The 15,240-nt window shown below is 42.1% G+C and overlaps 1 protein-coding gene across 12 annotated transcripts in view; it reads right to left on the reverse strand.

The window, feature by feature from the left end:
* Positions 1-15,240, reverse strand: part of cast (calpastatin) — a 113,423-nt gene that overhangs the window by 15,346 nt on the left and 82,837 nt on the right. For 10 of the 12 annotated variants that reach the window (XM_061932677.2, XM_061932683.2, XM_061932678.2 and 7 more), the window contains 14 exons: positions 15,122-15,223; positions 14,946-15,026; positions 9,165-9,203; positions 8,146-8,232; positions 6,628-6,678; positions 6,458-6,550; positions 5,045-5,152; positions 4,800-4,901; positions 4,588-4,704; positions 4,419-4,493; positions 4,268-4,333; positions 663-767; positions 462-578; positions 295-369 (listed from right to left, as the gene is read on the reverse strand). In XM_061932677.2, the coding sequence (XP_061788661.2) occupies positions 295-369; positions 462-578; positions 663-767; positions 4,268-4,333; positions 4,419-4,493; positions 4,588-4,704; positions 4,800-4,901; positions 5,045-5,152; positions 6,458-6,550; positions 6,628-6,678; positions 8,146-8,232; positions 9,165-9,203; positions 14,946-15,026; positions 15,122-15,223 (1,218 nt within the window). The remainder of the gene's footprint in view (positions 1-294; positions 370-461; positions 579-662; positions 768-4,267; positions 4,334-4,418; positions 4,494-4,587; positions 4,705-4,799; positions 4,902-5,044; positions 5,153-6,457; positions 6,551-6,627; positions 6,679-8,145; positions 8,233-9,164; positions 9,204-14,945; positions 15,027-15,121; positions 15,224-15,240) is intronic. The other 2 variants (XM_061932681.2, XM_072912640.1) reach the window with 1 other exon arrangement.

Consider the following 15,240-nt stretch of genomic DNA (forward strand, 5'->3'; position numbering starts at 1 on the left):
AATATTTTTTCACCAAATAATACGATAAAAAACGACGCTATATGTAAATTAGGAGCATTTGTAAACCGCTTTGAAATGGTTCTATTATCATTTACAAGCCAATTAATATATTGTAATAATATTATTATACAGCAGCTTTCTGTGATATGTCACAATATAGATTTTAGGCCATCCCTAGTTGTATTATATTTGGGTTAATAATGTAATCCAAATTGCTTTTACTACTATATTGAACGATGAGTAAACAAATACATTCATAAAGCATTTTGTGTTCCATCATCTTCTGCAGCCTACCTGTACTGGGGCAGCTGAGGAGCTGGTGAAGTCTCCACACAAAAGGTCCAAAGCCTCATTAGTATTCATTGTGGGCTGCATGAAGTACAACAATGTGGAATGAAAAGAAGTCCACCATGCCACTTCACATATGTCATGTTAATGTAAAGCCTTTAAAATGGTCGTACCACAGGTTTAGGAGCAGGTAATTTCATAAGTTCGTCCTTGTTAAACCTGTATTCTGGAGGAATCGTGTCCTCATCTTCTCCCACAAGAACACCCTCCTCCTCTTTGTGTTTTTCCTCCTTTCATACAGAGAAAGGCAGAAGATAAGGTCATTACAAGCTTGTGAGTGACCACTGGAGATGTGGTGATGGTCGGCGTCCTACAGAGACAATGTCCTCAGGTCTGAGTTTGGGGGGTTCCGGATTTAGTGCTGGTGCTGGTAGAGTGTCACTGAGAGCACTGAGAGCATCCAGAGACATGGAACCACCCTGAAGAGAGAACACGAGATGGAGGATTCAGACCGATTGAAGCCCCCAAACTATGGACCCAGTACAATTAAATCCACAAGCATTCCAATATATTCCAAAGTCTAGCAGGAAAACCATCACATCACATCATAAAAGTTCACCAACAAAAAAGCAAAGAGGCATTGCTAAGGCAGAGAGTCAAGCAGAAGGGAATTTTGAAATGAGCATTTGACAAAACTGTAAAATCAGGTTTAATGGAGGACAGGAACTGGACAAATACTGAAGAGGACATCATCTCCACTACAAGGACATAAAAGACACAACTCATAAATACCTCAAGTCAACAACAACAACAACAATAGTAACATAGATTATGACAGCTTCTACAATATTAAAGAGGACCTATGATCATTTCAATCTACATTAACACTTCTTTGTGGTTTACCTATGAATTGGATATGCATTGATGTAAGATGTGCGTACATGTTGCTGCACAGTCATATCATAAGCAGTTTTTGAGTATGTCTCTAAGGTGTCTGTTGTGTGCCAGATTGCAAATGAATCCACGCCCCACCCTCTTCAAATTTTTTGTGCCACTGCATGTGGCATGTCTGTATTATGCGCATGCTAAAATTAGATTAAAATAAAAACATTTTCTTTCCTCACTGCCTAAAACTGAGAGCTTTAATGTCTAAATACTGTATTCTTTCATACTATAAGGCGCACTTAAAATCCTTTCGTTTTCTCAAAAATCAACAGTGGCCGTTATAGCCCAGTGCGCCTAATGTACGTATTAATACTGGTTGTTTTTACCAACCTCAAAGCATTTTTATTTGGTACTTGGTGTAATAGTAAGTGTGATCGGTACATGGCAAATGGCAATCACACATAAAAAAATACATGTGGACTGCAGGTCGTGGCCCCCTGTTCAATAAATGACACTAGCAAAGCCCATTGAGAACATAGAACATTACACACGGCGCTCAAAAATCCCTCAAAATGTTTTAGTACAACTTTGGTAAGCTACGAAGGTGCACCGCTTGATGGATTGTCAGAGAATTTTGGCAACCGTAGTCAGACGTGTTGTGCTTCAAAATGCAGGTGTTATTATGGTTTGTGTATGAGGACCCTTAAAATGGCACCTTTAAGGAGACATTATCTGGTGTTTTGTTTTGCCCTATTATGCAAAAGCAACTTTTCTTACCTATTGGTACCTGTATTTGGGATCTACATAAGTCCTGAAAATTTGCGCGGGTCCGCTATTGTTGTCAATAAGCACCTTCTTTTTCTCTAATCCTCTTGTTGTGGGGAATTCATCCTGCGCTGTTGCCATTTCTAAGATAAAGTAGTGTACAATTATAACTTATATCTGTCAATAGACTCACTATGGAAGTGCTAAAAACTACCGGTACGACAAAGATGACGGTGAGAAGACGCTGCCTAAGTGGAGCCACGTAAATAAGACCGCCCACAATACAGCGCTTCAGGAAGAGATATATGCAACATTTGGACCAAAGACCACCATTACATGTTATGTAAACCACAAGGAAGTCTTTTAAATGTAGAAACAAATCCTAATATAACCCCTTTCTTGCGCCTTATGATCCGGTGCATCTTTTGTATGAAAATAGACCTGCTCATCAGCAGTGCACCTAATAATCCGGTGCATCCAAAAAATATGGTAAGTGATTCCACCTCGCGGTGATGTCACAACAAAGCCAGACTGCAAAACAGAGGCAACCAAAACTGTGTGAAAGCTGATGCCAAAATGCATTAAACTTTATGATTTGATACTTTAGCATTAACACGAGTATCCAACATTGTAACAATTGTAAGTCAGAAAAGACACAATCCATCATAGGTCCCCTTTAAGTAATACATGACATTCATTGACTATCGTCAACAAGTTATTACTTGTTCATTTTCTTCCAACACCATTCTTTCTTTCACACAGGAAGGGAACATCGTTTAAACATGTAAAAGTTACGGTGTGAATGAAATATCAGTAAAAAACATGGATCAGTGGTAGGATTAAATATCAACTGTGCTTCTTAATACCCATTTTCAGATATGATGAAAAGTGCAAATGTAACCACATACAGTACAGGCCAAAAGTTTGGACACACCTTCTCCTCATTCAATGTGTTTTCTTTATTTTCATGACTATTTGCATTGTAGATTGTCACATCAAAACTATGAATGAACACATGTGGAGTTATGTACTTAACAAAAAAGGTAAAATAACTGAAAACATGTTTTATATAAAGTTAAAGTTAAAGTTAAAGTACCAATGATTGTCACACACACACTAGGTGTGGCGAAATTATTCTCTGCATTTGACCCATCACCCTTGATCACCCCCTGGGAGGTGAGGGGAGCAGTGGGCAGCAGCGGTGGCTGCGCCCGGGAATCATTTTGGTGATTTAACCCCCAATTCCAACCCTTGATGCTGAGTGCCAAGCAGGGAGGTAATGGGTCCCATTTTTATAGTCTTTGGTATGACTCGGCCGGGATTTGAACTCCCAACCTACCGATCTCAGGACGGACACTCTAACCACTAGGCCACTGAGTAGTATATTCTAGTTTCTTCAAAATAGCCACCCTTTGCTCTGATTACTGCTTTGCACACTCTTGACATGGTACGGCAGCTGCACTGCAGCAGACAGGGAGAGGCTGCAAAGAGTGGTCAATACGGCTCAGAAGATCATCGGCCGCCCTGTCCCCTCTCTGACGGACATCTACACCTCCCGCTGCCTCAACAGAGCCAGTGCCATCATCAAGGACAGCACCCACCCTGGCTCTGACCTGTTCCACCTGCTGCCCTCTGGGAAGCGCTACAGGTGCATTAAAACCAAAACAAACAGGCTAAAGAACAGCTTCTTCCCCAGGGCCATAACCATCCTGAACGGACTGCCCCATTGTCCCTCATAACTGCCTTCTCTTCGGTGCAATAACCCATTCCACCAACCACCCTGTTTTTGTTTTGTTTTTTCATGTATATATTCATTTCACACCATATTCATTGCACTTCTACATTTTTTAAATTTTTATATATTTGCACATTGTTTTTCTAGCATGCACACATCGCACTGTATGGAATGGCCTCAATCTCGTTACCTTGCGTAATGACAATAAAGCTGATTCTGATTCTCTCCATGAGCTTCAAGAGGTAGTCACCTGAAATGGTTTTCACTTCACAGGTGTGCTTGAAGCTCATGGACAGAATGCCAAAAGTGTGCAAAGCTGTAATCAGAGCAAAGGGTGGCTATTTTGAAGAAAGTAGAACATAAAACATGTTTTCAGTTATTTCACCTTTTTTTTGTTAAGTACATAACTCCACATGTGTTCATTCATAGTTTTGATGTGACAATCTACAATGCAAATAGTCATGAAAATAAAGAAAACGCATTGAATAAGGAGAAGGTGTGTCCAAACTTTTGGCCTGTACTGTATATCAAATACATCCCAAAACATAAATCAAATCCCAGGAATATTTGTTATGAAAAGGTCACAATGCTGACCTGTGCAGGCTTGGGTGGTGCAGGGGGCGCAGACACAGTTTGAACAAATGAAGGGACTTCAGCTTTCTGCAAAAACCGCAGGGAACAAAAGTGTCTTAACCACCACTTGCAATATTTTGTCAGTTATTTGTAGATGTGGTGTGTACAATACCTGTGTAGGAGCAGCTGATGAGCTCACAAAGTCCCCAGACAGAATGTCGAGGGCGTCGCCTGTATTCATGGTGGGCTGGATGAGGACAGGAGAGACAACATACTGTAGTATCCTTCTGCATCTACATGTAACAAAACAGTCGTCGGGCCCTTATGTATTGCAATCGTACCTCAGGTGGCGGGGCAGGCAGTTTTTTGAGTTCATCCTTATTAAATCTGTGCTCTGGAGCAATAGAGTCCTCCCGCTCTCCCACTCGCACGGCTTCCTCCTCTGTGTGCTTCTTCTCCTTTTGTACAGAAAAGGAGCATGGAATTGGGTGTCAGCATAATCCCCGTGCAGCGTGGATACTTGGGAAGGTGAGACATTTAGATGTTTACCAACCGAGATAATGTCCTCAGGTCGTAGTTTGGGTTCAGGTTTTGGTTCAGGTGCTGCCAATGTGTCACCAAGAGCACTGAGAGCATCCAGCGACATGGAACCGCCCTGAGGACAGAACAAGGGATGTGGTTTCGAATTAGAACTGATGTACAAACATTTCCAATTCAATGCCTGTGTTCCCTAGTAGGAAACAATAAGTCTTGCCAAAAGAGTACAACTATGAAAATAAAACAAAAGGGGCCACAGACCTGATCTGTCTTGGGCATTGTGTCTAATCCAGCCTTCAGAGAGGAATTAGTGGAGGTTTTTTCCAGCTTGGTTTCTTTATCAGCAGGTGGAGGAATACATACAGCTTTCTACGCCAAGACAAGGGATAACGTGTTCATATCAGATGAATGCATGAGGGATTCATTGTTGTTATTTTCACTGCCGAAGAGCATAAGTAGTTGGGCAAAGTATTTCTAACATTCACGATCACATAAATATTACAATTCACAACATGCAAAAAAGGCTATAGGAAGATAAGATTTCACAACAGTTTTTTAAATTTATATCAGGGGTGGCCACACTTTTTCTGCAGGCGAGCTACTTTTCAATTGACCAAGTGGAGGGGATCTACCTCATTCATATATATAATTCATATTTATTTACTTATGAAAGAGACGTTTTTGTTAAAAAGTCAAATGTGTTTAATGATAAAACAAGCATGTTTAACACAAATAGATTCCTTTCTTTCATGAAGGCAAGAATATAAGCTGGTATGATTGTGATGACTTGCATTGATGGGAATCAGACAGTAGTGATGATAACCTCCACATTTTACAATGGAGAAGAAAAAAAGTCCTCCTTTCTGTCCAATACCACATGAAAGTTTGTCCAGCTTCCATACTCCTTTTTATACACTTTACAAGAAATACATTGGCGGAAAACTCCATAGCTTGCTGAGACTCTTATTTTGTTAGCGCAGGCAGGATGGAGCAGCGCTTTTATTGTGAAGATAGGAACTGTGCAGTCGGTCTTTAGAGTTTTGATGGCAGGTACGGCGCGAGAGTCTGTTGAAATAAAAAGTGTCTCTCGCCTTCCTGTCGGTCGTTTTTTCTTAATAATGATCTGGCAGCAGCCAGCGTCATCTCACAAGACCCTCGGATGCCGTGAATGTCAATCAAGTGCTGTCTTGGTGAAGATTGATGATCGCTAATTTTTAGGTCTATTTTTTTAATACCTGGCTGGCGATGGACTGACACACCCTCCACCATCCACCGCTAGCTTACGATTAAAAACCGCTAGTTTTACGATTCAGGAAAGGCCTGAATTTTGAAAAAAACCAAACCTTCCCCTTCATTTGTTTAGCAAATGGTTAATAAAGTGCATTACTGCCACCTAGGGTTGGGCCTAAGATATATATTGCGAAATATATTGCAGCCTCCTGCAATAACGATATACATCACAATATATTATTTGGTATGTAAATGATAACAGAACCATTTCAAAACAAGTTCAAAACAATTAAATATTAATCCTATTTGCTATAATATATAAAAACACCGTATTATGCGGGATAAGTCATGCTACGGAATTAATTAGCATTAGCACACAACTAACCCAAAAATACATATGGTTAAAAACTGTTTTCAAAATATATTACAGCGGTATTGTTGTACCTTGAAAGGAGCAGTGGGAATTCCACTTGCCAACGAGAAATTATCAACCTCCATCTTGGCTTTTTTATCAGCTGGAGGACACGCGGCGACGTTCTGCAAACACCAGAGGAATGAAGATGCAAGGCACAATATTTCAAACAAGCATACTAGGGAATGTATGGTTGATCTACCTTTACAGGTGGTGTTGCAACATAAGGGGCAGCAGACGAGACGCCGGCATTCTGCAAGTAAGAAAAGTTCATGTACTCATCTGCTGCAAAAAGGTAAATGCACCAGGGCTGCACCATTATGACAGAAAACCTAATTGCATTTTTTCTCTCCAGAATTGCCATTGGATTTGCTATTTTTATATTTTATACATAAAATGCATGAAACTGCTCACTGTGTTCAGTTAATTCTAATGTTTAATCAACGTGCTCAGGTGCTGAGAGCGATGAGACTTCTTTCTTCCTGTTTGAAGCACAGGGTTTCCCCTTAAGGTAATTGAATGTGGTGCGCCGCCACGGCATGTTAATTATCGCCACACCTTGAAAATAAAGGCTTCTCTTTTATATTACGAATTAAAGTAATACAACATAGGCTATTTTTACATTTTATTACCAATTTTATGCGAACAAACCACGGCACAATTCCAACAGGTTTTACCTCCCATGAAAACACTTTTGTCTCCTTGAGTCTTCGCTTGGCCGCCGGACACACAACAACACTTCCTCATTCTCCGTCAATCACCTATCAGGCACGGACGGTGTGTTTGTATATATAGGAACAATTGACATCAAATCCAAACCACACAAACATAAAACATTACCATTAGCTGGTCATTACAGTATGAATTGACATGTGTAGCCTATTGATTGCGCACTATTGACAGACAAGTGATGTATCAAAGAACCACGACACCGAAACCGGATGTAAACAAAACGAACGCCATTGTCTGTAGCGTTGTCAGCATGTCTGTGATGTGGACGTGACTTTTATATATATTGCAGATATACCCACACAAACAGCCAGCAATATTAAGAGGACAGTGGCGACTTTTAAAAAAGACAAAGTCCAACTAGATCAACAGTGCGAAGCAAGTGTGACGTTATGTTTGCTTCAGCCTCTTCAGTCAGGGACATCGAGGGACAGAAGTAGTCTCTAGACACGAATACATTCTATAATAACACCAGAAGAAGATGCTAGATTTGTTGCTAGTTGTTTTTAATTAAAAGTCTGTAAACACTTGAAAGAGTCTCAAAGTACCTTGTACAAAAAGCAGCAACAACTGAAAATATGGCAAAACGCTAAAAAATATATGCTAATACTTATTAATAAAAACAGATTTGTTTTCAATGTATGTATACATTTTTGAGCCTTTTTAAAGAAAATAATATCATCATAGCAAATGATGCTAATTACTTGATGACATCATCATGACCACGGTCATAACCACCACAGGTCTTAGCAGTTTAGGGGAAACCCTGAAGCAAAAGACGAACAAACGGGAGGCTCAACAATTCTGATTGGCACTCAAATGTTAGTGACAAACAACTGTCTGACGCGAATATGTATTGCACTAATTAAAAACTTGATGTCGATTAATGGTGCAGCCCTAAAATGTACCCTACTTATGGATGCTGGTCTTGCAGAGGAGTACTGATAATCTGCTACATTCCTCACTGCGGTGCTACAGCATAAAGACTGACCTCCTGCATTTTGGGTGCAGCTGGAACAGTTGACGTCATGAAACCTGCTGAAAGGGATTCCAGGGCCTCGTTCGTGCTCAGTGGTTTCTAGGGAGAAACACATAACATCACCACCAGCAAACCAAAACCTTTTCTTTATACAACAGCACTGTGGTCAGTGGTCTCATTTCAGGAGAAGCACACAAAACGGTCCTCAGAATTCTCCACTAGAGGGCATGTCTGACCAATTTCTCAAAGCAAACAACAAAACCAAGAGTAACTCAAAGCAGACGAACAGACCAACAGTGAAAGAAAGAACAGAGTAGACACACCCATTAAATTCCATTAAGAGGAGTATAAAGAGTACCTAACAAACTACCTGGGATTACACATGTGACATAAAAACTGCTTTAGCCAACATGTTAAAAGCACAAATGACAAAACATTAGAAGTCACACCAAAGAAGGAGGAGCAGAAAGTGGAAAAGATCACGAGACTTTAAAGGGGAGTGTCTTGCAAGTCAAGATGCCCATGAAGGAAGGAGTGATGACGACTAGTAGTTAGCGAACAGACATCATGTTTGGGGTACTTGTGTGAAAGCATTCCACACTACTGGCAAAAGGGTTTGGGCATCTGGACAATAACACTGAGATATGAGAACACAAATATATTCATGTTCACCCAAAAGGTGCTGAATGGGCTGGGCCAAAAGTTCTTTCACACCAAACTCATCCAACTCGCTGGAACAGAAAAGTTCCCACAAAGTTGGATGCGTACAACAATGCACTTCTTAAAATAAAATGAGACTAAGGACAGAAGGGAATGTGTGAAGAAGTCCACGCCAAACACGACTTAAAACTGAAGCCTTTTGACTTTTGTCCTCATAGTGCATGTTGGACAAGAGCCAACAAATTCAGCGAGGAAGGTGAGTCCTGCACTGCACCCAACACTGCAATGCAACATTCCGCAGTCTAGTGGGTGAGAGACAGCCTCGGAACAGCAAAGATCAACAAATAAAGCAGCAGGTAAAGTTCACTTACAGGAACATCTTTGGGTTTGGCACCTGCAGGGAGTGGAGCCTACAAAATAGAAGTCTATTAGATCAACACATACAGCCTGTAAATAATGGTGCAACACACACGCACACACACACACAGTTGTGTGTTTGTTAGTCAAATCAAACATCATTTTCTTTCAATATTATATATACAGTGCAGGCCAAAAGTTTGGACACACCTTCTCCTCATTCAATGTGTTTTCTTTATTCTTTATCTACAATTTACATTGTAGATTGTCACCTCAAAACTATGAATGAACACATGTGGAGTTATGTACTTAACAAAAAAAGGTGAAATAACTGAAAACATGTTTTATATTCCATCCATCCATCCATCCATCTTCTTCCGCTTATCCGAGGTCGGGTCGCGGGGGCAGCAGCCTAAGCAGGGAAGCCCAGACTTCCCTCTCCCCAGCCACTTCGTCCAGCTCCTCCCGGGGGATCCCGAGGCGTTCCCAGGCCAGCCGGGAGAGATAGTCTTCCCAACGTGTCCTGGGTCTTCCCCGTGGCCTCCTACCGGTCGGACGTGCTCGAAACACCTCCCTAGGGAGGCGTTCGGGTGGCATCCTGACCAGATGCCCGAACCACCTCATCTGGCTCCTCTCGATGTGGAGGAGCAGCGGCTTTACTTTGAGCTCCCCCCGAATGACAGAGCTTCTCACCCTATCTCTAAGGGAGAGCCCCGCCACTCGGCGGAGGAAACTCATTTCGGCCGCTTGTACCCGTGATCTTGTCCTTTCGGTCATGACCCAAAGCTCATGACCATAGGTGAGGATGGGAACGTAGATCGACCGGTAAATCGAGAGCTTTGCCTTCCGGCTCAGCTCCTTCTTCACCACAACGGATCGATACAGCGTCCGCATTACTGAAGATGCCGCACCGATCCGCCTGTCGATCTCACGATCCACTCTTCCCCCACTCGTGAACAAGACTCCGAGGTACTTAAACTCCTCCACTTGGGGCAAGATGTCCTCCCCAACCCGGAGATGGCACTCCACCCTTTTCCGGGCGAGAACCATGGACTCGGACTTGGAGGTGCTGATTCCCATCCCAGTCGCTTCACACTCGGCTGCGAACCGATCCAGCGAGAGCTGAAGATCTTGGCCAGAGGAAGCCATCAGGACCACATCATCTGCAAATAGCAGAGACCTAATCCTGCAGCCACCAAACCAGATCCCCTCAACGCCTTGAATGCGCCTAGAAATTCTGTCCATAAAGGTTATGAACAGAATGGGTGACAAAGGGCAGCCTTGGCGGAGTCCAACCCTCACTGGAAACGTGTCCGACTTACTGCCGGCAATGCGGACCAAGCTCTGGCACTGATCATACAGGGAGCGAACCGCCACAATCAGACAGTCCGTTACCCCATACTCTCTGAGCACTCCCCACAGGACTTCCCGGGGTACACGGTCCAATGCCTTCTCCAAGTCCACAAAGCACATGTAGACTGGTTGGGCAAACTCCCATGCACCCTCAAGGACCCTGCGGAGAGTATAGAGCTGGTCCACAGTTCCACGACCAGGACGAAAACCACACTGTTCCTCCTGAATCCGAGGTTCGACTATCCGGCGTAGCCTCCTCTCCAGTACACCTGAATAGAACTTACCGGGAAGGCTGAGGAGTGTGATCCCACGATAGTTAGAACACACCCTCCGGTTCCCCTTCTTAAAGAGAGGAACCACCACCCCGGTCTGCCAATCCAGAGGTACCGCCCCCGATGTCCACGCGATGTTATATTCTAGTTTCTTCAAAATAGCCACCCTTTGCTCTGATTACTTTTTTGCACACTCTTGGCATTCTCTCCATGAGCTTCAAGAGGGAGTCACCTGAAATGGTTTTCACTTCACAGGTGTTCTTGAAGCTCATCGAGAGAATACCAAGAGTGTTCGAAAAAGAAACTATAGAGTGTAAAACATGTTTTCAGTTATTTCACCTTTTTTTGTTAAGTACATAACTCCACATGTGTTCATTCATAGTTTTGATGTGACAATCTACAATGTAAATAGTCATGAAAATAAAGAAAAGGCATTGAATGAGAAGGTGTGTCTAAACTTTTGGCCTGTACTGTATATGTAGGGAGGTGTACGCGCTTTGAGTCACGATAAAAAAAGCACTATATAAATATAACATATTATTAGGCTAGGTACAACCGATATTTTTAGCCAATACTGGCATAAAAATGAGATATCGGATCATGTCAATATAAAAGTTTTTCGGATTATTATCATATTGGACAAGGTATCAATCCATCCCTTTTCTACCACATGTCCCTTTTGGGGTCGCGGGGGGTGCTGGAGCCTATCTCAGCTGCATTCGGGCGGAAGGCGGGGTACACCCTGGACAAGTGGCCACATCATCACAGGGCCAACACAGGTATAGCCTTAAATTCGGTGCCCAGTGTGAAGAAATACAGTATTTCCAAGGTTGCCTTGTAAATATGCACTTTGCAATGACTGCAAAAAGGCTAATTGTGCAAACGGGGAGTGAGGTGGATTTAAAAGCGTACTACTAATATCAGACCTCAAGAAGAGGTCACAACCTAAAGCTGCTCTATGTTACAGTTAGGAAGATGCTTCGCTGGCGGTCGTTCATTGTGACCCGCTATCTTCCTAGTCATTTCAAACCTTCAGGATCGCAGACACACGGAGGAAAAAGAGCAACTCCACGGCACAAGGGCGTGTTTGGAATGATTTATGGTCTCTCTTACTCATTTAAACTCTGCACGGCGGCCATCGGATCCGTTTTTAATCCTTTCGCACTATTTTGACATCAAAGCTGTTTTCCTAAACCACTAATGCTAACATGGGCTAGGCGTTGGTGTTTTTCTTAACTTTGAGCAAATTGCAAACTGCCCTTTAAGCAGCATATGACAATAATAATAATAAGCAACAGACAATACTGAAAAAAACAATACCCTGGTATAAATTTGCATAGTGAATTCATTCAGTATTGTTTTAAAATGTGCAACTTTATTGTAAAATCGGATATTTGTGAATGTATTCAAAAGACTTCCTTGTTCATAGTAGATCTTGTTAATTTAGTTGATTAATAGTCATTATCTTTTTAGTGGTTGTTTTGACAATTTAAAAAAAAAAGCGCCTTTTCTATAATTTACAGAACATTTGCACAAATATAGTTTGTTAGTGAATGCAACAAGTGGCATCACAGCAAAAGAAACATACTGCGTTGATTCATTACATGAGATGTAACCTGAGTGAGGAGCTTCTGCACATATCGGAAAGTAAGTGCTGGACAGTATTGGCATATTGGGTATCAGTAAGTAAGCAAATATCGAGCATCTCGAAGGGAGCCCTTAAAAATTGTATATACAGGTAAAAGCCAGTAAATTAGAATATTTGGAAAAACTTGATTTATTTCAGTAATTGCATTCAAAAGGTGTAACTTGTACATTATATTTATTCATTGCACACAGACTGATGCATTCAAATGTTTATTTCATTTAATTTTGATGATTTGAAGTGGCAACAAATGAAAATCCAAAATTCCGTGTGTCACAAAATTAGAATATTACTTAAGGCTAATACAAAAAAGGGATTTTTAGAAATGTTGGCCAACTGAAAAGTATGAAAATGAAAAATATGAGCATGTACAATACTCAATACTTGGTTGGAGCTCCTTTTGCCTCAATTACTGCGTTAATGCGGCGTGGCATGGAGTCGATGAGTTTCTGGCACTGCTCAGGTGTTATGAGAGCCCAGGTTGCTCTGATAGTGGCCTTCAACTCTTCTGCGTTTTTGGGTCTGGCATTCTGCATCTTCCTTTTCACAATACCCCACAGATTTTCTATGGGGCTAAGGTCAGGGGAGTTGGCGGGCCAATTTAGAACAGAAATACCATGGTCCGTAAACCAGGCACGGGTAGATTTTGCACTGTGTGCAGGCGCCAAGTCCTGTTGGAACTTGAAATCTCCATCTCCATAGAGCAGGTCAGCAGCAGGAAGCATGAAGTGCTCTAAAACTTGCTGGTAGACGGCTGCGTTGACCCTGGATCTCAGGAAACAGAGTGGACCGACACCAGCAGATGACATGGCACCCCAAACCATCACTGATGGTGGAAACTTTACACTAGACTTCAGGCAACGTGGATCCTGTGCCTCTCCTGTCTTCCTCCAGACTCTGGGACCTCGATTTCCAAAGGAAATGCAAAATTTGCTTTCGTCAGAAAACATGACTTTGGACCACTCAGCAGCAGTCCAGCTCTTTTTTTCCTTAGCCCAGGTGAGACGCTTTTCGCGCTGTTTCTTGGTCAACAGTGGCTTGACACGAGGTATGCAGCAGTTGAAACCCATGTCTTTCAAGCGTCTCTTGGTGGTGGATCTTGAAGCACTGACTCCAGCAGCTGTCCACTCCTTCTGAATCTCCCCCACATTTTTGAATGGGTTTTTTTTCACAATCTTGACCAGGGCGCGGTGATCCCTATCGCTTGTACACTTTTTCTGACCACAGTTTTTCCTTCCCTTTGCCTCTCCATTAATGTGTTTGGACACAGAGCTCTGAGAACAGCCAGCCTCTTCAGCAATAACCTTTTGTGTCTTTCCCTCCTTGTGCAATGTGTCGATGGTTGCCTTTTGGACAGCTGTCAAATCTGAAGTCTTCCCCATGTTTGTGTAGGCTTCAGAACTGGACTGAGAGACCATTTAAAGCCCTTTGCAGGTGTTTTGAGTTAATCAGCTGATCAGTTTGTGGCACCAGGTGTCTTCAAAATTTAACCCTTACACAATATTCTAATTTTGTGACACACGGAATTTTGAATTTTCATTTGTTGCCACTTCAAATCATCAAAATTAAATGAAATAAACATTTGAATGCATCAGTCTGTGTGCAATGAATAAATATAATGTACAAGTTACACCTTTTGAATGCAATTACTGAAATAAATCAAGTTTTTCAAAATATTCTAATTTACTGGCTTTTACCTGTACAGGTTAAACTAAAAAAATAGAATAGTGTGCAAAAGTCAGCAATTTAACTGAGTATGTGATATAAACTCTTTACATGCAAAGTGCGAAGTAAGATGTAAAGCCTTTATTTATTATAATTTTGATGATCATGGCTTAGTTTTTGAAAACCCAAAATTTGGTGAGATTTTCAATTTGAGGTTTTCATAACGCTGTAAGCCATCCATCCATCCATTTTCTACCGCGTGTCCCTTTTGGGGTTGCAGGGTGTGCTGGAGCTCAGCTGCATTCGGGCGGAAGGCGGGGTACACCCTGGACAAGTCGCCCCCTCATCGCAGGGCCAACACAGATAGACAGACAACATTCACAGATCAGGGCCAATTTTTAGTGTTGCCAATCAACCTATTCCCAGGTGCATGTCTTTGGAGGTGGGAGGAAGCCAGAGTAGAACCCACACAGTCACGGGGAGAACATGCAAACTCCACACAGAAAGATCTCGAGCCCGGGATTGAACTCAGGACCTTCGTATTGTGAGTCACATGCAGTGCTGCTGTAAGCCATAATCATCAAAATGTAATCAAAAAAAGGCTTGAAATATTCTGAGTTGTAGTTATGAGCCTAAGTCATATATTAGTTTCACCTTGTAAATCTATTTGCTGGAATAAAGCAACCTTTGCGCGATATTCAAATATTTTGAGTTTTACCTGTATTTGGTTTCAAAACCTGCGCTTGATAACACCAACTGAGGGACGTTGAAGACATGCACATACAATTCGAAGACAGTTTTTGTTGTGTTAAAAGGAAAAAAACCAGACCACCAATGCAGATTCTGTACATAGAACTGACCAAAGCATCAAATCTGTATTCTGGTGGCAGCGTTTCTTCTCTTTCTCCACACTTCTGAGCCTCCTCGGCCGTGACGTCATGCTGCGACACGTGCAACAACACACAATAACTCTCACCAGAACCATGCTGCATGTCATTGGAATGTGTCTTTTTACGCTAAATATATAACAGTGTACCTCTTTGACCTCTGGACCAGTAAATTGCGGCTCTTTGGGGGTGACAGGATCGACTGGTGTGAGTGTACTGGCCAAGGCGTCAAATGGATCTAACGCAGGTGCCTGAACATGCCACGCCA

Source organism: Nerophis lumbriciformis, linkage group LG38, assembly GCF_033978685.3.
Source record: "Nerophis lumbriciformis linkage group LG38, RoL_Nlum_v2.1, whole genome shotgun sequence".
Taxonomy (NCBI): Eukaryota; Metazoa; Chordata; class Actinopteri; order Syngnathiformes; family Syngnathidae; genus Nerophis; species Nerophis lumbriciformis.